General features: G+C 39.9%; 1 protein-coding gene across 3 annotated transcripts in view; it reads right to left on the bottom strand.

Moving 5' to 3' along the window:
* The window catches only part of LOC104589098 (uncharacterized), a 116,542-nt gene that overhangs the window by 68,766 nt on the left and 20,718 nt on the right, over positions 1 to 27,058 (bottom strand). For all 3 annotated transcript variants that reach the window (XM_088894229.1, XM_088894230.1, XM_088894231.1), the window contains 3 exons: positions 24,914 to 25,120; positions 24,539 to 24,646; positions 23,338 to 23,433 (listed from right to left, as the gene is read on the bottom strand). In XM_088894229.1, the coding sequence (XP_088750355.1) occupies positions 23,338 to 23,433; positions 24,539 to 24,646; positions 24,914 to 25,120 (411 nt within the window). The remainder of the gene's footprint in view (positions 1 to 23,337; positions 23,434 to 24,538; positions 24,647 to 24,913; positions 25,121 to 27,058) is intronic.

The raw sequence follows: 27,058 nt of genomic DNA, 5'->3' as shown, positions 1-27,058 counted from the left end.
CTTCCCCTTGATTCTCATCTCTTCGAACATGAGATTTTTTGCTTCTATCTTCAAGGATCTCCTCCACTGACCTGCCTGCACGAACTCCATGGATCTCTTAGGCAGCAATTTCTTCATCACAAGCCTAGTACTCATAACACACTCTGTCTTGCTTAGGACACTCTGTCTTGCAATAGGATCTCCTCTATTACAAACATAATTATTTTCCTATTACTCATAACACACTCTGTCTTGCTTAGGACAGAAAGTAATCTTGTTTCATGTCATCTTTTTGTGGTAAAGGGATGCATTTCTTCATGTCATTTCTCAATATTGGTGAATGGTGTAGCTAGGGGTTTCTTTCCTGCAAAGAGGGGTATTAGGCAAGGAGATCCATTATCCCAATTCCTCTTTACCCTAGTAGTTGATGTGTTGAGTGCCATGATTTCGAGGGCTGATGCTAACAATTTGATAAGAGGTTGGAGGATTGGTAGGGAGGAGGTGGTGGTCACACGCCTTCAATTGGTAGGGAGGATTAGGGAGACCTTTTCTTGCCACAAGAAGAGCTTTAATTGATGTCCAACAAGGAAAACTTAGCCTTAGGATTAATGATGAGGAAGCTATTTTTAATGTTTTAAGGCTATGAAGCATTCCAATGATGAAAAAAAAGTCTTAATGATGGATTGCATTGATGATTTGGTAGAAAGAAAATTTTATGCATTTAGGTTAGATGATCCTATAGAAAATTGCATTGCTAACTCTTTTAATGTGAAGGAACAAATTTTAGATGAAAGACATAAGGAGGCCGTAGGCTATTTGGGAGAAAAGCAAAGAGGATTCGTGACAAAAAGAGAAAAAAATTTTCCTTTGGATATTTCTTCATCTTCTTCAAAAGCCAAGCCATCAATCGAGAAGCCTCTTACTCTTGAACTTAAACCTCTCCCTTCACATTTAAAATATGTTTATTTGGGGAATTCATCTACCTTACCTGTGATTATTTCTTCTTACTTGGCAGGTCTTGAAGGAGAAAAGTTGATAAGGGTGCTTAGGGAACACAAAAGGGCGATTGGATGAAGCATTGGCGACATTCAAGGAATAAGTCCATCAATTTGCATAGACAAAATCATGATGGAAAAATGATTCAAGCCTATGGTGCAGCCCCAAAGGAGGTTAAATCCTAATATGAAAGAGGTGATAAAATGGCTTGATTCAAGTATCACTTTTCCTATCTCTGATTCTTCTTGGGTAAGTCCTATGCAAGTTGTGCCAAAAAAGGGTGGGACCACTGTAGTCAAAAATGAAAATAATGAATTAATCCCTACAAGGACAGTAACAGGTTGGAGAGTATGTATCGATTATAGGAAATCGAATGATGCTACAAGAAAAGATCATTTCCCCCTTCCCTTTATTGATCAAACGATTGAAAAACTTGATGGTCAGGAATTTTATTGTTTTCTTGATAGTTATTCTGGTTATCACCAAATTCCTATTGATCCTGAAGATCAAGAGAAAACTACCTTTACATGCCCTTATGGATCATTTGCATTTAAGAGAATGCCTTTTGGTTTGTGCAATACCCCTGCTACTTTTCAAAGATGCATGATGTCTCTATTTTCGGATTTCATTGATGATTTTATGGAGATATTTATGGATGAGTTCTCTGTTTTTGGATCTTCATTCGATGCATGCTTGCATAGTTTGTCTTTGGTGCTTAAAAAATGTGAGGAATCTAACCTTGTTCTTAATTGGAAAAATGTCATTTTATGGATAAGGAAGGAATTGTTTTAGGCCACAAAGTATCTTCTTAAGGCATTGAAGTGGATAGAGCTAAAATTGAATTAATTGAAAAACTTCCCCCTCCAAAATCGTTAAAAGAAGTTAAAGGTTTTTTGGGACATGCAGGTTTTTATAGAAGGTTCATTAAGGACTTTTCTAAAATTGCTAGGCCTCTAACTAATCTTTTAGTGAATGACACACTATTTGTGATTGATAGTGCTTGTTTGCATGCATTTAATTGTTTAAAAGAAAAATTGATCCAAACTCCCACAGTTTCGGCCCCCATTTGGAATTTTCCTTTTGAGATCATGAGTGATGCAAGTGATGATACTTTAGGTGCAGTTTTAGGACAAAGAATAGATAGGAAATTTCATACCATTTATTATGCAAGTAGAACCATGAATGAGGCACAAAGAAATTATACAACAACTGAAAATGAACTATTTGCTGTAATATTTGCTATTGAAAAATTTAGACCCTATTTGATCTTGTCTAAAGTGATTGTCTATACTGATCATTCTGCATTGAAGTATTTACTTGCTAAAAAAGATGCAAAACCTAGGTTGATAAAATGGATTTTATTGTTGCAAGAATTTGACCTACAAATCAAAGACAAGAAAGGCATCGAAAACATGGTAGCTGATCACTTGTCTAGATTGGACGGGGAGTATGTGGAAAGCATGGATGAACACCCTTTGCATGATGAATTTCCTTATGAGAAATTATGTTTTGTGCATGATAATGATGAACCGTGGTATGCTGATTTTACTAATTTTCTTGTAGGTGACAAGTTGCCCCCTAACATTTCTTTTCATCAAAAGAAAAAATTTTTATCTGATGTAAGGCACTATCTTTGGGAAGAACCATATCTATAAAAGATTTGTGTAGATGGTATGGTGAGAAGATGCATAACAAAGGAAGAAGTGCAGAGTATACTTAGTTTTACAAAGTGGATTTTATTGGCCTACATTATTCAAAGATGCTTATGCCTATGTAAGTTCATGTGACCGATGCCAACGGACAGGTAATATATCAAGGAAAAATGAGATGGCCCTAAACAATATTCTTATTTGTGATATTTTTTATGTTTGGGGCATTGATTTCATGGGTCCTTTTCCAAAATCCTTCAATAATTAGTATATACTTGTTGCTGTTGATTATGTGAGTAAATGGGAGGAAGCAATTGCATGTCCCATTAATGATGCTAAGGTTATAATCAAATTCTTGAAAAGAAATATTTTTACTAGATTTGGTACACCAAGGGATATCATTAGTGATGGAGGTAAACACTTTTGCAATAAACAGTTTGATAATTTATTAATTAAATATGGTGTTACTGTTAGACAGTTCTGTATGCCCTTAGCTTCAATCCGATTTGATGTACTTTTGTTATTTAGTGGAAATAATTAAAGTGCATGTCTGATTCATGTTGTTTGGTATGATTCTGTGTAAGACCCTAAAACTGGACACTTATAGAGACTCGTGTTAGTTTTAAATGTTCACAGCCATTGGATAAGTCTAGGGAGATTTATCCTACCAAGGCTGATACTAGTGTGCCACCAAGTGTTGGGATGGCTTGTTTCAGCCACCAGGGTAAGACCCAAGGCACATGCAGTATGGGATTACTTGAATCCTTGAACCGGACCAGATTTCCAGTATTGCCCTGGACCTTGGAGACAGATGGGCAAAACTGGAAAGTTACACCTGACCCCTAGACTCGATTGTGACACTTCACTAGGTGTCGGATCGGGCTGTCTTTGATATGCCAATCAGTGAGATCCTTAGCGGGGATCAAAACCGGGGTATGTTGGGACAGTCTGAGAATTCATCTAAGTGGGTGATCATAGTGACAGGATCAACCCCTTTGTCGGACAAAGGTAATGATCGGGAAAGGCACTCTCTCTAATGGAAACCAAACTGCCGGCAGATGATTTCAATCGTTGGAATTTTGTTTTTGCAAAATTAATATATATATATGTATATGTACGGTTTCGAAATATTTGCAAATGGTTTTAATTCCTGGGATCCATGTGAGCAGAGAGTGCGACATTGTTCCTTAAAGCCGAGGGAGAGGTCCTCTCTTGTCGAGCAGTGCTTGATCATTAAGGGCTGAGAGGTTAAGTGTAAGACCATTTAGGATAGTACCTGATGGGCTAATCTTGCACCTTCCCAAAGTCCCTGGGTTTTTATAAGATGGCTTGGCCCAGGGACCACTTAATGTAAGTGTTGAGCCCATAGAGTCCATATGATGGGCTAAGGGGTTTACTGAGTTTTTCAGTGAATTCGGCTGGGCCTTGTAATAAAGGCTAGGCCGAACCCATGTGGCTGGTGTAGATCAATGCTTGGGTCCCACGCCATACAAAGAAGCCCAACTGGGCAGCAGATTGGAAACTAATTAAACACTGAACACTTAATGGGCAAAAAACCCATTTCGAGCTGGGCTGATATGATCACCCACCTATGGGGCGAATCTGAGATTAATGTTAGTAAAAGGATTGGGCCTTTAACCTTATCCACTCTAGGAGACCAAATTCAAATTAGATTTGAATCTGGTAACCTCCTGATAAGATCAGGAGTAAGCTAACTTAATCTGTAGATAGGATTAAGATAATCCCCTATCCAAATACTGATTTGGATTGGGATAACTCCTGATTAGGAGGTTTCTTAATCAAGAAGAAAAGAGGAGAAACCCTAAGAAAAATACATTAGATTACGAACAAGGGTTTAGGTGTTCAAGGATACATCCTGCGAATAGAGATCAGATCTCATACAGACTCCAGAGAGAAGAGAAGCAGTTCAACCATCTTCGTCCCTGGAGTTCTCCTCCAGCCGCCGCCATTCCCTCTTGCAAGATTTGATCTTTGCAGCAACAGGAAGTCAAGAAATCAGTTCTTGACATCCAGTGTGTAGGACGCACCCTGCTGGTTCCGTTCCACCCACAGCTGTGTCATCTTCAGCAGGAACGGATCTTGGTGTATTCTTTGGGCGTGAACACCAACTTTGGGAGATACTACTTCTCCGGATCAGGTATAATCCTCCCTTTTTCTTTTTGGTTCAGATCCGGTTCGATTATGATTCAAGTAGGATCCTTGAATATTGTATTTTAAATTTAGGGAATGTGATTCCCAGTTGGGAGAAGGTAGAAAAATTTTTGAAATTCGCCCATCCATTCCGCAACCTTTATGGCGTCCATTCGATGGATCCTACCATTCTTTCAGTGGTATCAGAGCCACAGGTTCAAATGTTGAACCTAAAGAAAATCAGATTTGACCCTGCACAGATGGACAGAAGATGTTCTGCCAAGATTTGCGCAGATTGCTTTCTTTTTTTCCAAGAAATGGTTTCTTGTTAAGGGTGATTGATCCGAAATTAATTTTTGTTAAATCCAAAATTTATTTAGAATTGTTCTTTATTTATTTTGATTTAATGGACTGTTCGAACCTGGAGATCGCAGTGCAGATTTGGCGCAGATGGTTTGCGCACCCTTTTTTCATTTATTTCATTCAATTCGGTCTGTAAATAATTTTTTTTATTTTTTATTTTCTAGACTGAATGTATAGGATTTGATCAAGAATGTAATAAATTAAAAGAAATAGGATTTCTGTTATTTATTTTCTTGATTAAAGAAGAAGGAAGATGATGGCGGCGCTGGAGATTTGCAGATGGAGAAATCGCTTCCTGCGATTTGCAGTTTATGAAACTGCAACAATAGTGATTAACCTCTGTTTTGCAGGTGGTGCGAACAGTCCATAGTTGATTTGTATTTGTTTAAAATCAAGATTATTAATTTCAGATCTTTCATGAATTAATTCTTGAATTGAAAATCAGTTTCGGACCATTTCGGACTAGATTGGATCAAAACTGTTTGGACCGAATCTGGGGTTCGAAGGGGGCTGTTTTTCAGTCCATATTTCTCACACTTGCTGTTCCAAATCTGATGTTCAATTACAGGGATTAATTCGGCCCACCTGTAAAACCCAGTTTTAAATGGTTAAAACTGCAAAAGCCCACTATTGTGAGAAAAGCTGTATGGGCCGAACTGCTAACTGTGATTCAACCCATACACCTAGTAGACATTAATTGTTAATGATTTGGATTTTAAATGGGCTATTCGATGGGCTTTACAGTAGTTAATTGATTGGATCAATTCCTCCTTTACATGTGATGTTTGAATGTTTGATGTCTGCGACCATGGGCCATAAGCACTTGGCCCATGATGACTCGTTAGTGGCTCTTGCGCACACCATGGCTGAATGCACATCATTGCCATGGTGTCCCTTAAGGTCATTGGATGACCCCTCGTTGCTTGGTGGGCCCCACAACCCTGAAAAGAGATGCGTACGGAACCCCTAGCCGATTAAGGCCCACCAGAAATCTGACTTTATGAAAGTCAGTGGGAGCCACTTTGGTTTGACCTAAATTAGAACTAGGGCGTAATTTCGTTCCCTCCAGCAAATATGAGTGCATGTGATAGGGAGATCCATATGATGGACTCTCTAAAGGCCTTCCGTCATTACCACAATGATGGGTCCTTCAGTAATGAGGAGACGCACCATAAAATTGGGCTATCCATTTGCTGTTGGATCTGTCAGAGTGTTTCATAAGATGATAGGGGCGTTATAGACCGATGTGGGAGGGGCTTCACCAGAAAATGGGAACTCTCTCACGGTACCTTGGTGTAACCTAAATATGATGGGTGAGCACTCACTGGACAAAAAGGTTTACCTGAAAACGGCTTTGAACCTTGTCTGACAGAGGCCAAAGGGAAACTCACTTGATGAGTGGATATGATCCGTCACAAGAAGGTGGTGGGGTTATGCAGCTGAAACAGTTGGCTTCACGCACCCCATGTGATTTCCCACATTTCTAGAGACATTTCGTCGTCTCCATCACTGAGAAATGAGGGAAAACTCAGAGATGAACAAATGGGAATGGAACATAGGTTAAAAACCATATCTATGTAGGTAACATGAATCAAACTAAGGTTGTGGACTAACGTCTTTGCAGTTTTATCAGAAAATGGCAAACGGTCAATTCGCAAAGTTTCTAGACGATAACAAGCTTAAGGGCCCAAACTATGCCGACTGGTATAGAAATCTTATGCTGGTCCTAACTTCCGAAAAGTTAGACAAGGTGGTAAAAAATCCTGCCCCGGAGCGTCCGGGTGATAGAGCTTCTGAGGCCCGTAGAAGGGACTACCAAGATTGGGAGGATAAGAACTCCCTAGCCCGCTGCTTTGTCATTGCCTCATTAGACAACTCAATACAGAGGCAGTTCGATCAGATCGAACTAGCCAAGGACATATTGGACAGTCTAAGAACAATTTATGAAGAGCATAACCGTTCTACTCGACAGAAGGTCCTGAAATTGTTCATGACCGCGCAGATGTCCAAAGGGCAGAAAGTTCATGACCATTGTCTTCGGATGATGGGTTACATTAACGAACTCGAAGCTCTTGGATCCAGGTTAGATTTGGGCACGCAAGTGGATGCCATCCTGAATTCTTTGCCCTCTTCCTTCAATGCGTTCACAATGAACTATAACATGAATAAGCTGAATGTCAGCGTCCAGGAACTCAGCAATATGTTGTAGAGGGTCGAGGATCTACTCAAGAAGGATGAGCCTATGGTTATGCTTGTTGAAGCTAACAAATCGTGCAAGAAAAAGAAAAAGGCAAAGAAGCCCCAGAAGAAAGCTGCCAAACCCAAGAAGTAGAAGAAGAACAAGTCATCTGATGTCTGTCACTTCTGCAAGCAAACCGACCACTAGAAGAACTGTCCTACCTACCTGGAATCTAAGAAAGGTAACATCGAAACTTGTGTCATAGAAACTAATATGTTAGTTGCTTCTGTATCCTGGTGTGTTGACTTCGGGGCTTCAACTCATGCGTGTGTAACTCACTGCAGGGGTTCAAAGTTAGCAGAAGATTGAGTGAAGGCGAAGTGACACTATTTTTTGGGAACGACTACAAGTGTTGCAGCTGCGGCAATAGGAACCGTAGAATTAGTTTTTAGAGGAGTCCTTGTACTTAAAGATTGTCTTTATGTACAGAACTTGAGAAGAAATTTAATTTTTGTTTCTAAACTGTGTGTTGATGGATATACTGTTTATTTTAGTAATATGATTACTGTTAAACAGAATAACAAATTCATCGCATGCGGGGAACTGGAGAACGGTCTCTATGTTCTACATCCTTCTCTAGAAACTAACCTGACCGAAACTACGTCGGTCGAAAATCCCAAGAAAAGGAATCGTGATACAGTAAATCCCATGTGCCTCTGGCATTACCGACTTGGCCATATCGGTATTGACCGAATCACAAGGCTGGCATTACCGACTTGTGAGCCTTGCCTTCAAGGTAAGATGACTAAGCGGCCATTTTACGGTAAGCCTGAAAGATCTGGAGGCACACTTGACCTAATTTATACTGATGTATGTGGTCCCCTGAGTGTTAGGACCCGGAATCAACACATGTATTTCATCACCTTTACAAATGATTTTTCACGATATGGTTACGTGTACCTAATGAGACAAGTCTGAATCCTTTGAAAAGTTCAAAGAGTTCAGATAAGAAGTCGAGAAACAGTTAGGGAGAGAAATTAAGGCCCTTCGATCAGATCGAGGTGGCGAGTATCTCTCTGACAAATTCAGGGACTACTTAAAGGTCAACGGGATAGTGTCACAATTAACTCCTCCTGCTAGACCTCAACTCAATGGTGTTTCAGAGAGGAGGAATAGGACCTTGCTAGACATGGTCCGATCACTTCTCGTACGCTCAGAATTACCCACATCCTTTTGGGGATACGCATTAGAGACTGCTATCTACATGCTGAACCGGGTTCCGACCAAATCAGTTCCGAAAACTCCATATGAACTATGGACCGGAAGGAAGCCAAGTGTAAGACACTTGAAGATTTGGGGTTGTCCTGCACACGTTAAAAGAACAAGTGCGGACAAGTTGGAGTCCAAAACCAGTCGTTGCCTATTTATAGGCTACCCAAAAGATTTGGTGGGTTATCTATTCTATGACCCAAGTGAGCAGAAAGTGTTCTGCAGTCGAAACGCCCAATTCTTAGAATCCGAATACATCCTGGACACCCATCGTCAGGAAATAAGTCTTGATGAGAAGAGCTCAGGAGTAGTGGGAGATGTCCCACAAGTTCCAAGTAGTGACCAACCTAGAAGGTCCACCCGGGTATCCAGACCACCAGTCCGATATGGTTATGACCAGGATAGTTACCTGGTGGAAGCCTTGACTAGTGAAGAGGATCCCAGAACTTATGCGGAAGCTATGTTAGACATAGATTCCCAGAAGTGGGTGGAGGCCATGAGAGCTGAGATGGACTCGATGGAGACCAATGGAGTCTAGACTCTAGTAGATCCGCCCTCCGGGGTAAAGGCAATTGGTTGCAAATGGATCTACAAGAGGAAGAAGGGCCCCGATGGCAGGATTGAGACCTACAAAGCTCGCTTGGTGGCGAAAGGGTATACTCAGAAAGAAGGCATCGATTATGAGGAAACCTTTTCGCCCGTGGCCATGCTCAAATCCATTAGGATCCTGCTAGCTGTAGCAGCATACCATGATTACGAGATTTGGCAAATGGATGTCAAAACTGCGTTCCTGAATGGAGATCTTAATGAAGATATCTATATGCAGCAGCCGCAAGGTTTCATTGCTGCTGGTCAGGAACACATGGTATGTAAACTTAATAGATCCATATATGGACTTAAGTAGGCTTCTAGGAGTTGGAACATCCGTTTTGATTCTGCAGCCAAAACGTTTGACTTTGAGCAGAATCCGGATGAGCCCGGTGTTTACAGGAAATCCAGTGCGGATAAGATCACCTTTTTGGTGTTGTACGTGGACGATATCCTACTCATTGGGAATGATGTAGGAATGTTGACTTCGGTCAAGGTATGGCTATCACAGCAGTTCTCCATGAAAGATCTTGGAGAAGCTTCATACATACTAAGTCTTTGACTCTATAGAGATAGATCGAAGCAGATAATTGGATTATCCCATGCTGCTTACATTGACAAAATTGTCAAAAGATACAGCATGGATAACTCCAAGAATGGAAACGTTCCATTCAGACATGGAGTCACTCTCTCCAAGAAGATGTCTCCTAAGACTTCTGAGGAGATTGAGGGCATGAGAGACGTTCCCTATGCCTCAGCCGTAGGGAGCGTCATGTATGCCATGCTGTGCACTCGCTCGGACATAGCTCAGGCGGTGAGTGTGGTAAGTAGATTCCAGGCCAACCCAGGGCAGGAGCATTGGACTGCTGTGAAGAACATACTTAAATACCTTCGAAGGACAAAAGAGTTTTGTCTGGTATTCGACGGTAGTTCACTACAAGTTCTAGGGTATACCAATGCCGATTTCCAGTCAGATCCAGATGATAGAAAGTCTACATTTGGGTATGTTTTCACGATAGGATCGTGTGTTGTTTGCTGAAAAAGCAGCAAACAGGGGTCCATTGCAGACTCCACAACCGAGGCCGAGTACATTGCCGCAAGTGAAGCTGTCAAGGAAGTCGTGTGGATGAAGAAATTCATACACGAATTGGGAGTGATTCCGTCCAGCACATCACCCATCCCGTTGTTGTGTGACAACAATGGAGCGATCGCCCAGGCTAAAGAGCCTCGGGCTCACTCGAAGTCAAAGTACATCGAGAGGAAGTACCATGTACTACGGGAGATCGTTGGTAGAGGGGACATCCTAATTCAGAAGGTAGCATCAGCGGATAATGTGGCAGACCCATTGACTAAGCCACTGACACAGAAGGTGTTTGAAAAACACATGGAAAGTATGGGACTCCGGCTTGTACCAGATTGGACCTAAGTGCAAGTGGGAGCTGTTAGACAGTTCTTTATGCCCTTAGCTTCAATCCGATTTGATGTACTTTTGTTATTTAGTGGAAATAATTAAAGTGCAAGTTTGATTCATGTTGTTTGGTATGATTCTATGTAAGACCCTAAAACTAGACACTTAAAGAGACTCGTGTTAGTTTTAAATGTTCACAGCCATTGGATAAGTCTGGGGAGATTTATCCTGCCAAGGCTGATACTGGTGTGCCACCAAGTGTTGGGATGGCTTGTCTCGGCCACCAGGGTAAGACCCAAGGCACATGCAGTATGGGATTACTTGAATCCTTGAACCGGACCAGATTTCCAGTATTGCCCTGGACCTTGGAGACAGATGGGCAAAACTGGAAAGTTACACCTGACCCCTAGACTCGATTGTGACACTTCACTAGGTGTCGGATCGGGCCGTCTTTGATATGCCAATCAGTGGGATCCTTCGCGGGGATCAAAACTTGGGTATGTTGGGACAGTTTGAGAATTCATCTGAGTGGGTGATCATAGTGACAAGATCAGCCCCTTTGTCAGACAAAGGTAATGATCGGGAAAGGCACTCTCTCTGATGGAAACTAAACTGCCGGCAGTTGATTTCAATCGTTGGAATTTTGTTTTTGCAAAATTAATATATATATATATGTATATGTACGGTTTCGAAATGTTTGCAAATGGTTTTAATTCCCGGGATCCATGTGAGTAGAGAGTGCGGCACTGTTCCTTGCAGCCGAGGGAGAGGTCCTCTCTTATCAGGCAGTGCTTGATCATTAAGGGCTGAGAGGTTAAGTGTAAGACCATTTAGGATAGTACCTGATGGGCTAATCTTGCACCTGCCCACAGTCCCTGCGTTTTTATAAGATGGCTTGGCCCAGGGACCACTTAATGTAACTGTTGAGCCCATAGGGTCCATATGATGGGCTCAAGGGTTTACTGAGTTTTTCAGTGAATTCGGCTGGGCCTTGTAATAAAGGCTAGGCCGAACCCATGTGGCTGGTGTAGATCAATGCTTGGGTCCCACGCCATACAAAGAAGCCCAACTGGGCAGCAGATTGGAAACTAATTAAACACTGAACACTTAATGGGCCAAAAGCCCATTTCGAGCTGGGCTGATATGATCACCCACCTATGGGGCGAATCTGAGATTAATGTTAGTAAAAGGATTGGGCCTTTAACCTTATCCACTCTAGGAGACCAAATTCAAATTAGATTTGAATCTGGTAACCTCCTGATAAGATCAAGAGTAAGCTAACTTAATCTGTAGATAGGATTAAGATAATCCCCTATCCAAATACTGATTTGGATTGGGATAATTCCTGATTAGGAGGTTTCTTAATCAAGAAGAAAAGAGGAGAAACCCTAAGAAAAATACATCAGATTACGAACAAGGGTTTAGGTGTGCAAGGATACATCTGCGAATAGAGATCATATCTCATACAGACTCCAGAGAGAAGAGAAGCAGTTCAGCCATATTAATCCCTGGAGTTCTCCTCCAGCCGCCGCCATTCCCTCTTGCAAGATTTGATCTTTGCAGCAACAGGAAGTCAAGAAATCAGTTCTTGACATCAGTCTTGCAAGAAAGACTGAAAAAGATTCAGTGTTTAGAGTTTCCAGAGGGTTCTTGCGAAGGATCCAGTGTGTAGGACGCACCCTACTGGTTCCGTTCCACCCACAGCTGTGTCATCTTCAACAGGAACGGATCTTGGTGTATTCTTTGGGCGTGAACACCAACTTTGGGAGACACTGCTTCTCCGGATCAGGTATAATCCTCCCTTTTTCTTTTTGGTTCAAATCTGGTTCGATTATGGTTCAAGTAGGATCCTTGAATATTGTATTCTAAATTTAGGGAATGTGATTCCCAATTGGGAGAAGGTAGGAAAATTTTTGAAATTCGCCCACCCATTCCGCAACCTTTGTGGCGTCCATTAGATGGATCCTACCATTCTTTCAGTTACCCATAAGATTGCTACCCCTATCATCCCCAAACTAGTGGACAAGTAGAAATTCCAAATAGGGAATTGAAAGGTATTTTGGAAAAGACTGTGGGCTTATCTAGGAAGGATTGGTCAATGAAATTGGATGATGCACTTTGGGCCTATAGGACAGCTTTCAAAACACCCATTGGAATGTCTCCTTATAGGTTGGTGTTTGGTAAGGCTTGTCACCTCCCTGTTGAATTAGAGCATAAAGCATATTGGGCAATGAAACTGTTCAACTTTGATTTGCAAGTTGCAAGTGAACAAAGAAAGATGCAATTGAATGAAGTTGAAGAATGGCGGCACCAAGCTTATGAGAATTCTAGAATTTATAAAGAAAGAACCAAGGCATGGCATGATGCACACATTAAAAAGAAAGAGTTCACAGTTGGAGACAAGGTTCTTATTTATAATTCTAGATTGAAGCTTTTTCCTAGCAAACTAAAGTCAAGATGGAGTGGTCCGTACATAGTAACTAGAGCTTTTCCTCATAATGCAATTGAAGTATCTAATGAAACTAAGGGGACTTTCAAAGTCAATGGGCAAAGATTGAAGCCTTACATTGATGGTGGACATAATCCTTTCTTCAAGTCCACCATTCACTTGAAGGATCCATGAAAATGTAAACAAAGTCAAGCTAACGATTATAACTTAGAACTATATTTTTCATTTATGCACTTCAGGATTTCTAGTTGTTTCATGTTTCTTTATTTCCTTTTGAAAGCTAAATTATTGTAGCCGAAATAGCAGAAAAGAGAAGAAGAAGAAGAAGAAGAAGAGATGCAGGAATGTCGAACTCTCCTACTCAGTCAACAGTACTATTATTTATATTATGGTGTAGTACAATGATACAGGAAGTTACTAGAATGCCCCTGATTAGTGATGGGACACCCAGACAACTTAAAACATTAAACAGGATTAGGCCCATTAACAAAGGCCCAGTACAGGACAACTTAAACTTAAGTATAGGCTAATAAGAACTCTTATCAGCCGAATACTCATACATACAAAGACTTCAATCCAACACTCCCCCTCAAGCTAAGCATGGATATCAATCATGTTTAGCTTGCCAAGCATGTCCCTAAACTTTGCTGCTGCCAGCCCTTTAGTCAGTACATCCGCAATTTGCATCTCAGATGGAGTATAAGGCACACAGAGTTCACCCGAGACAATTCTTTCTCTAACAAAGTGCCGATCAATCTCAATATGTTTTGTCCTGTCATGCTGCACGGGATTGTTGGCAATGTTGATGGCAGCTTTATTGTCACAATACAGCCTGAGAGGACCTTCAGCTTTAATGCCAAGTTCATTAAGAAGAGTTTTGAACCATAAGAGTTCAGCAACCCCGTGGGCCATAGCTCGATACTCTGCTTCTGCACTTGATCTAGCCACTACATTCTGCTTCTTACTGCGCCATGTGACCAAGTTTCCTCCCACAAATGTACAGTAACCCGAGGTTGACTTCCTGTCTCCAACAGACCCAGCCCAATCTGCATCAGTGTAGGCTTCAATTTCAATTCTATTGTTTTTCCTGAAGAGAATTCCCTTCCCTGGGCAAGTCTTCAAGTACCTGAGAATCCTTTCAACTGCTTTCATATGAGGAATCTTTGGAGAGTGCATAAATTGACTGACAACATGCACAACATAAGCAATATCTGGCCGAGTGAGGGATAAGTATATCAGCTTCCCTACCAATTTTTGGTATCTCTCTTTATCATAGTAGTCCTCCCCTACTGATTCCTGCAGGCCATGGTTCTGTTCCATTGGAGTATCTGTTGGCCTACACCCCATCATGCCTGTTTCCTCTAGGAGGTCAAGAACATACTTCCGCTGACATATGTAGATTCCCTCTCTTGACCTGGCAACTTCAATCCCAAGAAAATATCTCAAATGACCCAAGTCTTTGATCTCAAATTCAGAAGCTAGAAACTCCTTCAGTCTTTTTATCTCTTCCAAGTCACTCCCAGTAATTACCATATCATCCACATAAACAATGAGTGCAGTAAGTTTGCTATCCTGTCTCCTTATGAACAAGGTATGGTCTGCACCACTCTGAGTGTACCCCGCTTTCTTCATGGCCCCACAGAGCCTCTCAAACCATGCACGGGGAGATTGCTTCAACCCATATAATGCTTTCCTCAGTTTGCACACCTTTCTACTAAAGTCATAGCCTGGTGGAGGTTCCATAAATACCTCTTCATGAAGGTCACCATTTAAGAAGGCATTCTTCACATCCAGCTGATGAAGTTCCCATGAAAAATTTGCTGCTAGTGACAATAGAACCCGAATTGTGTTGAGCTTTGCTACCGGGGCAAAGGTTTCTTTGTAGTCAATCCCTTCTTTCTGAGTAAACCCCTTTGCCACAAGTCTGGCCTTGTACCTTTCAATGAACCCGTCCTCCCTGTGCTTTACAGTAAACACCCACTTGCACCCAACAGTGGTCTTCCCCTCTGGCAGATCCACTAATTCCCAAGTTCTTGCTTTCATTAGGGCTTTCATCTCTTCATTCATAGCTTCTTTCCACCTTGGATCAGACACAGCCTCTGAGTACCTAGAAGGAACACGCACAAAGGAAAGAGCCGACACAAAGGAGTGATAGGCAGGAGATAAATGTAAGTAAGAAACAAAATCAGCAATGGGGTGCCGGGTGGTGCAAGAGCGGATAGGCTTACGGAGAGCAATAGGAAGATCCAAATCAGAAGTATGAGAGTTGAAATTACCTTGGATTGTAGAGACAGATTGATCCGAGTTCAACTGGTTGCTGTCATGAGGTTGAGGACCCCTTTTCCTTCTGTTGTATGTAAGTATCTCTTTTTGTTGCCTACTGGAGCCTTCAAGAACATCTGCAGCATCAGGAGAGGTAACCGGCACAGTGGGAGCCTCACTGGGTTGACCCGGAATGTCACAACAAGGAGTAAGAGGAGAGGATGGAAGACCCGAGGTAGATAGGGGAACAAAAAAGGAGGGAGAATGAGAATCCTCTTCCATCCCACTAGTCTCCCCCTGAAGAGGATTCTGAGAAGACTGAAAATAGGGTTGAGACTCAAAGAACACCACATCTCTGGTGACATACTTTCTCTTGGAGACAGGGTCATAACACTTGTAACCCTTTTGTGTAGGAGAGTACCCCAAGAATATTCCCTTTGTAGCCTTAGGATCTAGCTTAGTCTTCTTTGGATCCTTCACATGTATGAAACATATACAGCCAAAGACCCGAGGAGGAAGGGGAAAGTCTGGAAGAGTGGGGCACAAAACAGAGAAAGGGGTTTTCATACCCAACACCTTAGACGGCATCCGGTTTATCAGATATGATGCAGAAAGTACAGCTTGAGACCAATATTGCTTGGGGACTTTGTGTTGGAATAGTAAGGCTCGAGCTGTCTCCAATAGATGTCTATTCTTGCGCTCAGCAACTCCATTCTGCTGAGGAGTATAAGCACAGGATGACTGATGTAGTATGCCAGCATCTTCCAGGAATAAGTTCAAGGATTTTTCAAAGTATTCAGCAGCATTGTCTGACCTGAATTGCTTAATCTTCTTATTAAACTGTGTTTCAATCATCTTGCAAAATGCCATGGTTATCCGTGGTACTTCATCCCGTCCTTTTAACAGGTAGATCCATGTACAACGAGAGTAGTAGTCAATAAAACTGATAAAGTACCGGAAACCATCAAAGGAAACAATGGGTGAAGGGCCCCAGACATCAGAATGAACCAAATCAAAAGGAGCACAAATTTCATTGCTGGAAATTGGATACACAGTTCTACATTGTTTTGACATTTGACATACTTCACAGGTTAGACTCTGACTTGGAATGCCCTTAAACAATTCGGGAAACAACATTTCTAATGAGGAGAAAGACACATGACCTAGCCTAGCATGCCAAAGATGCAGCTTAGCTATTGACTCCACACTTTCCGGATTACTAGCAGCAGATGCTTGTAAGGCTAAGCCGATGTCTGCATCAAGGTAGTAGAGGCCTCCATACTCATGACCGCACCCAATCGTTCTCCTTGTCAATCTGTCCTGGAAGACACAATGAGTAGGAAAAAAGGTTATACTACAGTTCAAATTTTTGGTAAGTTTTGAAACAGACAAGAGATTTGAGGTAAGACTGGGAACATGTAAAACTGATTTAAGAGAGAGGTCCTTGCTTAGGTCAACAATTCCCTTTCCAGAGATAGTGGAGAAAGACCCGTCAGCAACTCTCATCTTATCCTGACCAGACAACAAATGATATGAAGAGAATAGGGAAGACATATGTGTCATATGGTCAGTAGCACCGGAATCAATAACCCAAGAAGTAGAGTCAATAGAGCCAGTGGCACTGAAGGCAGAGGCTGTATCTGATCTAGCAAGAGATGTAGAAGCAAAAGAATTATTTCTTAGACGGGCTAATGCCCTACTAAGGATCTCAACCTCACTAGCAGAGAAGCCCAATGTACCAGTTCCAAAGGAATCAACAACCTGTCCCATAGGAGAAGAAGACACTGTTGGTGTATTTTGTGAGTTGTCATCATTGTTGCTGGCGACGAAATTCCCACTTGCCGCAGGCCTGTTATCTCTAGAAGAAACATCTCTGGGTATTGAAGACATCTTGACTGCAGCCACTGTGTAGGTGACACTGATTGAGACTAGCCGAAGCAGTTCTGAAGGTTCTGAACCAGTTCTGGAGCAGATCTGATTAGCTGAAATGATCACAGCAGGTTCTGACAGCACTCGACACAGTTTCAGACTTGCCGAGACTGTCACAGTTCTGAAACAGTTCAGTTACAACAGCAAGCAAGGAGTTCTGGGCTGGTAACCGACCTGAAGCTAAGGGTTCTCAACTATTGTGCTATGCAGATTCCACTTGAACTTTGAGTACTGCAACTGTAAAGAGAGTGCCCTTCCTTGCGGCCAATACTAGGACTGCTGACATCAGTCCTCAACTAGGGTTCACAGTGCTGAACAATCTGGAGCTAGCAGCTCCCTAGGTAATCTCACAGCAGTGGTGAGGGGTTTCGGACTGATAACCACCCTGAACTTGGAGTTGTTTGCCACATTGCTATGATGGTAGAAGTGTTCACAGTGCTGGTAGAACACTAGATAGACTTCACTTGGGCTGAACCAAAAACTGCAACAGTTCGGGTACAGTAGTGAGTGAACAGTTCGAGGCTGCAACAGTAGCAAGTGAACAGTGGGCTCTGTAGAAGAAGCTAAGTCTGTGCGAGTCTTGCTGGAGCACCGAAGCTGTAACTGTAGAAGTAGCTAAGCCCCTTTCGGCTAGTGCTAGGACTGCTGAAATCAGTCCTCAACTAGGTCTGTCCTACACAGACCTCTCTTAGTAGCCAAATAGCTACTATTTGCTGGAAATAACCTAGTAGGACATCTACTTCTGGGTCTTACTTCCCTTGAGTCCTACAACCAAGAGAAACCCTAGGTTCGAACTTGCTTTACTCTTACACCCCTAGGTCTTCACTACAGCAACCCAGAAAAGGGAGAGAGAAGATGAAAAGACAACAAGAGACGAGAGTGTGTGCCGGCTGAAACCAGGAAGAAGCTAATGCTCTGATACCATGAAAGCTAAATTACTATAGCCGAAATAGCAGAAAAGAGAAGAAGAAGAAGAAGAGATGCAGGAATGTTGAACTCTCCTACTCAGTCGACAGTACTATTATTTATATTATGGTGTAGTACAATGATACAGGAAGTTACTAGAATGCCCCTGATTAGTGATGGGACACCCAGACAACTTAAAACATTAAACAGGATTAGGCCCATTAACAAAGGCCCAGTACAGGACAACTTAAACTTAAGTATAGGCTAATAAGAACTCTTATCAGCCGAATACTCATACATACAAAGACTTCAATCCAACACCTTTTAAGTTTTTTTTTTAATTTTTGCTTTCTCTTGTTATTGTTGTTTATTTCTTCTCTTTTGATTGATGAAAGGTAGGTTGCAATTTTGGAGTCTATGGATAGGAAATTTCAGCATGTATAGCTGAAACTAAGACCAACTCGAAAGGAAGTTTCTTTTCCTTCTTTTCGCTCTTTAATTTACTTAATATTGAGGACAATGTTAAATTTAAGTTTGGGGGGGAGAGAAGATTGCAATTTTTTTGAAAATTTTTGTGAACCCAAGAGCATGGTATGATTGCACCAAAGTTTTATTTTCAAAATATGCTTTAGCTTAAGTTTGTGATTGCTGAATTTTTCTTGATGACTAAAAGCCTATGATAAATTCTTGAGTGAAATCGAATATGACTTAGAAATGGAAGATAAATGCTAATCCTGAGGATTGATTGATTCTCGTGTTAACTCTATTGTATCATGAAAGTTGAAATTCTTGAACACATTATGTCATGATCTTGTGAATTGTGTGTAACTTGGTGAATGATTATGTGAGCTATATGGAACAATATGATCATTATGTGATATTCTAGAACTTGTTTGATTAGCCTTTGAGGCGAAATCCTAGACAACATATTACTTTGGAGATGATTTAGGCCATCTTTGGATCATTTGAGCATTTTCAAGCCAACCTTGATATATTTCAATCCTTAGTTACCCTTTTGAGCCTTTTTCAAAAGAATGGCATATGCAAAGCATATGATTAGCCACCATTCGAATTCTTTTCTTTAACACTCATTGTACTTGACCTGTCAAACCCGAAAAACCATGACTTACCCTTCAAGAGAGTTTAACTTTGCACAATGATGTTGATGAATGAAAGAAAGGGAGATGAAGGAAGATGAAAAAAAAAAGTGTTGAGAAAGAAAGAAAAGAGGCTTCAAAAATATATCATGAGCCTAAAATTATGTGCTGAAAAGTTTATTCACTACCCAAGAAGATCAAAAGAAATAAGTTTGGGGGTTGTAATACATGTGAAAAATAAAGAATATGGGGATATCTGGAGAGTACATTTACATGTGCATACCCTTCTATGCTCTCTTGCTTTGTAATTCCTTATCCTTTCTTTGTTAGCCCCTACCTAGGCCTCACACTACAAGCTTAATAAAGACCTATTGATCTAAAGTTTTATGATTGTCTACATTAGTGGAGAAGGACTATAAAGAGCAAGCCTATGAAATATCCAAAAATTTCAAAGATTCATTGGTTTGCATAATTTGAGCTAAGAAGCATGCAGGACACTCGAAAATTGGCAAAACACACACACACACACACACACTTCAATTTTCATGATGAGATTTTGTTAGCATAATATTCATGATAATTCTTGGATGGTATTTTGAATGCTTTCTAAGTTATATACCTTATACAATCTTTGAGGCATATACTTTGGAAAATCAAGATAAGCAAAGCATGATCAATTCATGAGCTTAAGCATGATTTTATTCATATTTTGATCGAGGACGATCAAAAGCTAAGTTTGGGGGTATTTGATAAGCCTATATTTGTACATATTTTCATACCTCTAACTTGATGATTTTGGTAATAATGTTTTTGGAATTAGCATGGTATTGCACTAATTATGATGAAATTGTCTTGCAAGATGATTTGGAGCTTAATTGTGCAATTTTAAGGAGGAGTTCGATTTAATTGATCAAGATAATCATAGAGGAAGGACCATGCAGCAATGATGCTCCATGATGTAGCCATGAAGGAGAGAATCCATTGAAATCGGATTTTGATATGTATGCACAAAAATCGGGAAATTTCCTGTTTTGATATAGTTCCCGTATTTTGGCCATAACTTTCTGCCTACAACTCGGATTGAGGTGATTCAAATGGCTAATTATTAGTAAAGGAATTAACAGATAAGAGGTTCTTATGCAATTGTTGAACATGAAGGACAGAACTAAGAGAAAGGTTATTAGTGAGTTCAACTTCACCCAATCGCAAGATTGGAGTTTGAGATCCATTAACAACTGAAATTTTACCTTTCCCTAAGAAGTAAAATAGGAAGGCATAGCAGTCATGTGATCACTGGCTCCAAAATCAACATTCCAAGAGCTAAGGGATAAAGTGTTATAGGCAAGTACAATACTTGATTTTGCAAAAGCACTGGAAGGAGTACCAGAACCAACAGATGTTGACAACCCATTCTTTTTTAGATGAATCAAAATATTTCTCAGCTTATCCATCACATCAGATACGAGTAGATAGATGTCTAAGGAGCAGAAGTCGGAAATCGCAACTAGCAGTAGACACATGTGCACTACACTACACTTCTTTCCAGTTTTAAATTTCTCAAGCTTCAAATGGGGATTCAACTTCCAGCACCAATCTTTACTATGTTTTGGCTTCTTGCAATATTCATAAACTATCTCTTCAGCCTTCTCATTCACCACATGTTTACCCATACCTATCTTAGGATTAGCAGACACTAAGACAGAAGTGTTATCTTATAGAGAACTGCATCATGCTAGCCCTTCTACTCTCCTCACCTTGCATTAGAGAATATGACATTGGGAAGAATGGAACATCAGCACTAAGAATATTCTGCCTAGAAATCAAATTGTGCATTTAACCCAACAAGAAAGTCAAAGACCCTATTCTTTTCAATGTATTTTAAGTATTGCTCAACACCCTTCCATTTCAAGGCCTCCAAAGATGTACATGGCTATCATCTTCTCCCCCTGATGCATATTACGAGCCTCTCTTTTCAGTTGATAGATTCTAGTTGTGTTCTTAGCCTACAAATAAGTAGTTGTCACTCTATCCAAAACGTCGTTGGCAATAGAAAGAAACATATAATTATGAGCTATATGTGGCTGCATAGAGCACACAAGCTAAGACATCACCATTCTCCCATTTTCCATAGTTAGGCTGTTAGGGTCTTCAAGCTTTGGCTTGCTTCTCTACCAGTGAGAAACCCAAGATTGACTCTTCCTCCAATGGAAACCTTGGTAGATTGAGACCACTCCAGAAACTTGGTCCTGCCCAGTTTGACAATAGTTACCTGACCATTGGAACCATCATTGCCTCCTAGGGAAGACACTCTTTAGGAGAACCCATAGGTCACAAAAAAAAAAAAACTTCCAGAAACCTTCTCACTAGCCCAACAACACACAAACACCAACTGACAACCCACAATCACTTGGGTTCACACTCAGATTAGCAGCAAAAAGAGGAGAAAGCAAGGATTGGCAGTAAAATAGGTAGAGAAAGCAATCTTCAAAATTCTCCAGGGCTCAAAAAATTACAAGACCACTTCCCATAGTTCCAAAAATATAAAATAAATTAAAACTAGTTTGTCACATTGACTAGAAACCTCAACCAATTGGACAAGCCATGGATTTCAAATCTGGAATTTCCAACAATTTTGATGTAGAAAATCCCGAAAAATACCCAAATCTCCAACAGTTAAGTCCTGTATACCAAAATCCTTCTAAAAAAAGGGTGCACCAACCTGTACAGAGTTCACATAGGGTTTCCACCAACCATACGGAAGCTTTTCTTGATCCCGAAGTTGCTCTAATACCAAGTTGCAAGGGAAAAAATGCAGTTCAAGAGAGAAGAAGATGAAAGAGAAGGAAGAAGAGTGTTTCGAATGAATGGAGGTGAGATTCAAGTCTTCTCTCACACCCTAATATATTTTCTTTTATATTAACGAGTATAAAAATATCCTTCCACATGCAATAAGCAAGAAATAAACTAAAATATATTGTCTCTGAATCCTTTCACATATTAGATCAAATCACATGCTTACATAATAAAGCAATAATGGCAAGCTCTGCATCTGACCAAATTTGTGTTCATACAATGTCTCAGGAACTTTCACCATTACCAAAATTGTTATTTGTATATGAGACTACCATTGTAAAATCAATACAATCAGGTTTGAAGATTATAACTTTAAGGTTCTGTAAAAGCAAATCTGTTATTAGACTCTTTTGAAGAACAAGACACCTGAGTATGTTGAGGAAGGAAACTTTTGGAATCACCACATGTCAAAAATAAAATTCAAAAGACGTATTCTTTCTGAGTAAAAGTGTACCTTGTGCAGGGGAGTCATACTTAAGGGCTTGAGCTGCATCAGACACTCAATTTATAGTTCCAAGGCTTTCTTAACTAGCTCTATATGTACAATTTTGACTTCTAATACAATTTATATCACCAGTGAAAGAAGTCTATAGTGCCTTTAACAATCGATGCATTGGTGAACAAGATAAATGTTAGCCTCCTGTGATTCATCAATGGATTCCACCAGTCTATATGAAAAGGAAAAAAAGGAGGAAATAAAAAAAGAGATTCCGCAATGTAGTTTCTAGACAGGAAGAACAAAATAATAACCCATTCTTGTCCTACCCACAGATTTGCTTAAATATGGAAAATGTTCAGTTATTAGAGTTTTCAAAAATGACAAGAGGATAAACTTATCCAAGGAGAAGTTTGAATTGTTTACAACGAAACAGGGACATTAGTGTTATTTTAGATATCATCATTTTTTTATCAGTAACAAAAGTGTATCAATGATGACAATTTAGGTTATAAATAATTGCAATATGTATCAGAATTTTCTGTTTCACTAAAGTAAGTTGCTTATTTATTCAATCAATGTACTGAAATTCCACCATTTGAAGAAACATCTAGGGAAAAAACATTCAAGGAGTGTGAATAAGATCTTAGTTCCTACACTCCCCGATAAAGAATAAATAGAGCTCATGAATAAAGATATGATATAAACACAACTCAGTAAAGAAAAAAATGGAAATTTCCATTCAACATGGATGCATGACAAAAGAGAAAAAGAAAACAATGTTGAACATTAATAGTTAATTGCATGAGAATAGAAGGAAAACCTTGAATACTCTCGTTTTCAATATTTCCAAGTGAACCCGTGATACACCATTTACAGTATGGCAACAGACAATTGATAAGTTTGCCATTCGGATATGCTGCAAAAGTAAATAAAAAATATATATCAGACTATTTTCAAACATTTATGTAATTAATTTCAAACAAAGCATAGAAGAAAAAAGAAAAAAAAAAAGCCAAATCCTTAATAACATAACATCAAAATGCTTGAACAAGTTTTAGAGACTAGTTTGTGTAAGCAAATTCATCATTCAAGTATGCTTGCTAACCTGTAAACGAGCATAAAAGATAATTGAATAAAATACTGTCAAGAATGGATACAAGGACAGTTTGCACATGTTTATATGTGGTTGATAACAACCAGAAGTTCGCTATTTGCACATGATCATATACACAGGAAAGTTTCTCTGAAAAGGATGAGAAGGTAAGCAGCATAGTACAAACTATCCAAATATTGTAATATTCAATCAATATTTCCCAAGTTCAAAGGGCAAAGATGAAATCTAGGCGGATTAGAAAAATGCAAGTTTGCCTTCGTATCTATGATATTCTCCCTATATTACTCCATGCCAGTTTAAAGGTCTCCCTGTTTCAAAATACCAGTGGAACATTGCAAATATAATGAACATTTTCCCATTTCTTACAGGTGTAAACTTTAAAGAGAATCATATGATACATAATCTCCTAAATAATTCCCAAAGCATCATCGAAAGTCCATCGTTATTACATGTAAAGAGAATCCTGCCTTTCTTATTTGATTGTTAGAACCCTGCATTTCTTTATGCCAGCTTTGAATCATTTAATCAGTATTAAACTATTAACCACAGGCCTTTATTTTTTGAGAAAAGGATACAAAGAGTTTGGAATGAACTTAGTGGGAAGGACCCATGACTTTGATTTGTTTAACAAAGAACCTCAAAAGACAATTTAACTGAAAGAGGGGAAGGAGGGTTCTAAGAACCACACACCAGTTCTGATCCCCATGATAAATTTACCTAAAATTTGGAATTTAATAAAAGATGTTGCATCCCAGATCTTGAACTCCCAAAAGCCCCTATAAAAGCTAGAACCCCAAGAGAGATGGAACCTGTTATTTTTGTTATCCCTGTTAAATCTAGTTATGTTATCATAAAGCATTATAGTACAATATCAAAGAGCAGAGAGAATTTTTCAAAATTCAAATACCTTAACAGCACCTTCCTCAACAATTGACATCCGAGAGAGTCGACTGTAATCAAGACCTATCAGCCTTTTCAACTCTTCCATGAACATAAAGTTTATGTCATATATGACCTGAAAAATAGACATTGTAAAATGTCACTGAAAAAATAAGTATTAGATAGTGAGATAAACAGATGAAACTAAGAACAGAATATTTGGGAAGATCAATGTCTTTTAACATGCTTATGGCAAGAACAACATTTTATAAGGGTACAAGGAAAGGAGTAAATTTATTAGTTTCAATTGCCTACCAATTGTCTGCTTATCGTTGAAACATTATTGCCAAAAATAGACATGCACAGGAAATCAATGAAGTTATAGAAATCATCTAAAACGCACTTGTAAATGTCGTGGAAGAAGACTGCCTATTAGGTCAACTGGGATTTTCTCTAGCCCTTCAGGTTGTGCTGTGTGAGTTGTAAAAGAAAAAAGTTTGCATACAATGCCCCATGCTTTTTCCCAACTCAAACGTTCTTCGTCAACAAGAACCCTCATGACCTCAGCTATCGCAAGTGATGGAAGAGTATCATTAAGCTGTAGAGCCACCTAGATGAGACAATACATAAACAGATTTTAGCAAATAAATGGAATTGAAAACCTTCAACAAGAAAAAAAATGGTAGGAAATAACTCCATACACTCTTTGACCCAACACTAGGCCAACATGAGAGAGATACATGCTCTTTTTGAAAACCCATATGATAAATTAATTTTGTAAGTTTTGGATATATGCTATGTTTTTGGAAATCCTTATGGATTTTAACAAACTAATTGTTCAAATAAAATAAACAGTTTCTTGATCGTATGGATCTTCAAAATATTGAATTTGGGCACCTGGATTATTTTAACAATGAATTTTGTTAATTTGGAATATATGCCATATATATTTTAAACTTGAGCCTCAAGAGTTCATGAGATAATATGTTTGTAGCCCTAAAAATATGCTGCAATTCTTTCAAACCCCAAAAACCTTCCTTTGCTTTCCCATTATTTTCTCTACCTAACTATTCTTCTTCTTATTATTATTAGCCTCCCTGAGTTATTCCCTAATTTTGCATGATTTCACAATTCCTTTGGCATTTCCTACATCAGAAAAGCACAATTCTTTCGTCTCATAATCCTACACTATCCAATTCACAATTCTACTGTGATACAATGTGTAGCCAAGCTCTCACACTCTATCAATAACACCTGCAAACTCTGACAGCTAGATCCATCCTAATAGAACCTGCCCCACTAAGCAGCCACAGCCACAGACCCAGAACCCACAGCATACTCTGATACTCACACTCAGTCAGAGAATATCAAACTTTGCCCAAGGCCCAAGCCCATCTATCAAGTTTGTATGCACAAGGAAGACACATAGGCAAGGATCAAAAGTAAAGAAGAACAAAACTCAAAAAAAGGTGCCACTATGACAGAGACAGGTGCACCCTCCAAACAAAAATCTGTTACAAAGGAAGTTGCCTAGCTGAGCACACCTTCATTGAAGGAGATATCAAGAAAGGTAATAGTGAGGTAAATCAGCTTGCCAACTAGCCTCCTGTACCTTTAAGGGTCAGGTCACTTAATAGCTCCCCCTGACTATCAATCATCTTCACATTAGGATCCATAGGTGTCTCAACTAGTCTGGACCTGAGAACTGTTCGGCTGCATCTCTCTCATCTGTTCTGGTCTGAAACTCAACTGAAGTGATTTTAGAAATTTGTTGATGATTGGTTGAATCTTTCTAAAGAGGTCATCTATTCCTTTCTCTTGTTTTCTTCTGTCTTGGACTGGAAAACCAGGATCCTCTGGGACTGAACAGGAACAATTTTTTAAACCCTTTTTTTCTGGTTCTTGGTGCTGATACCAAGAACAGATTAAGGTTTGCCCTTGACCAAATGATATAAGGGAAGTTTAATCCCCTTTTTTGTGGGTCGGATGATCCAGAAACCTGTCCACTTGTGAAATTATTTGTAGGTCATGAGTGACCTGGTTTGGCTGACTGGTACAGCAGCAGTGTACTGATGTTTGTGGCTTATATTATTAGCCTTGGAGAGTCTGTTACACCTGTGAGAGTGTTCAGGTGGCTGGTACATCAGCAGAATACTAATGTTTGTGGCTTAATATTAACCTTGGAGGTCTATTTGACTTGTGAAAGTGTGTTACAACAGTGCTGTAATAGTGTTCTGTCAGAACCCCAAGAGTGAGGGCTGTGTAGTCCTTTTGTGTGTGTGGACTGAAGTGGAGGACTGTTGTTTTCTTAGAAGGGTCACTCATGAATACTAAAGATTCTGCAACCTCAGGAACCACCACAAATCAGGGTGGAATTAGCAGTGGTCATGACTCCATGAATTTCCCAATGACTATTAATTACCCCTTTGGATGGTAGGAATTACATGGCATGGTCTAAGGAGATGTGGCTGTATATCACAGCCAGGGGCAAGGCAGGATATATTAACGGGAAAATAAAGGAACCTAGAGCTGGTACTGCTGAATATGA

The sequence above is a fragment of the Nelumbo nucifera genome, chromosome 1, assembly GCF_055504915.1.
Source record: "Nelumbo nucifera cultivar China Antique chromosome 1, China Antique-T2T, whole genome shotgun sequence".
In the NCBI taxonomy this organism is placed as follows: domain Eukaryota; kingdom Viridiplantae; phylum Streptophyta; class Magnoliopsida; order Proteales; family Nelumbonaceae; genus Nelumbo; species Nelumbo nucifera.
The sequence above is the reverse complement of the archived record's forward strand: the minus strand, read 5'-3'. Positions and strand labels throughout refer to the sequence as shown.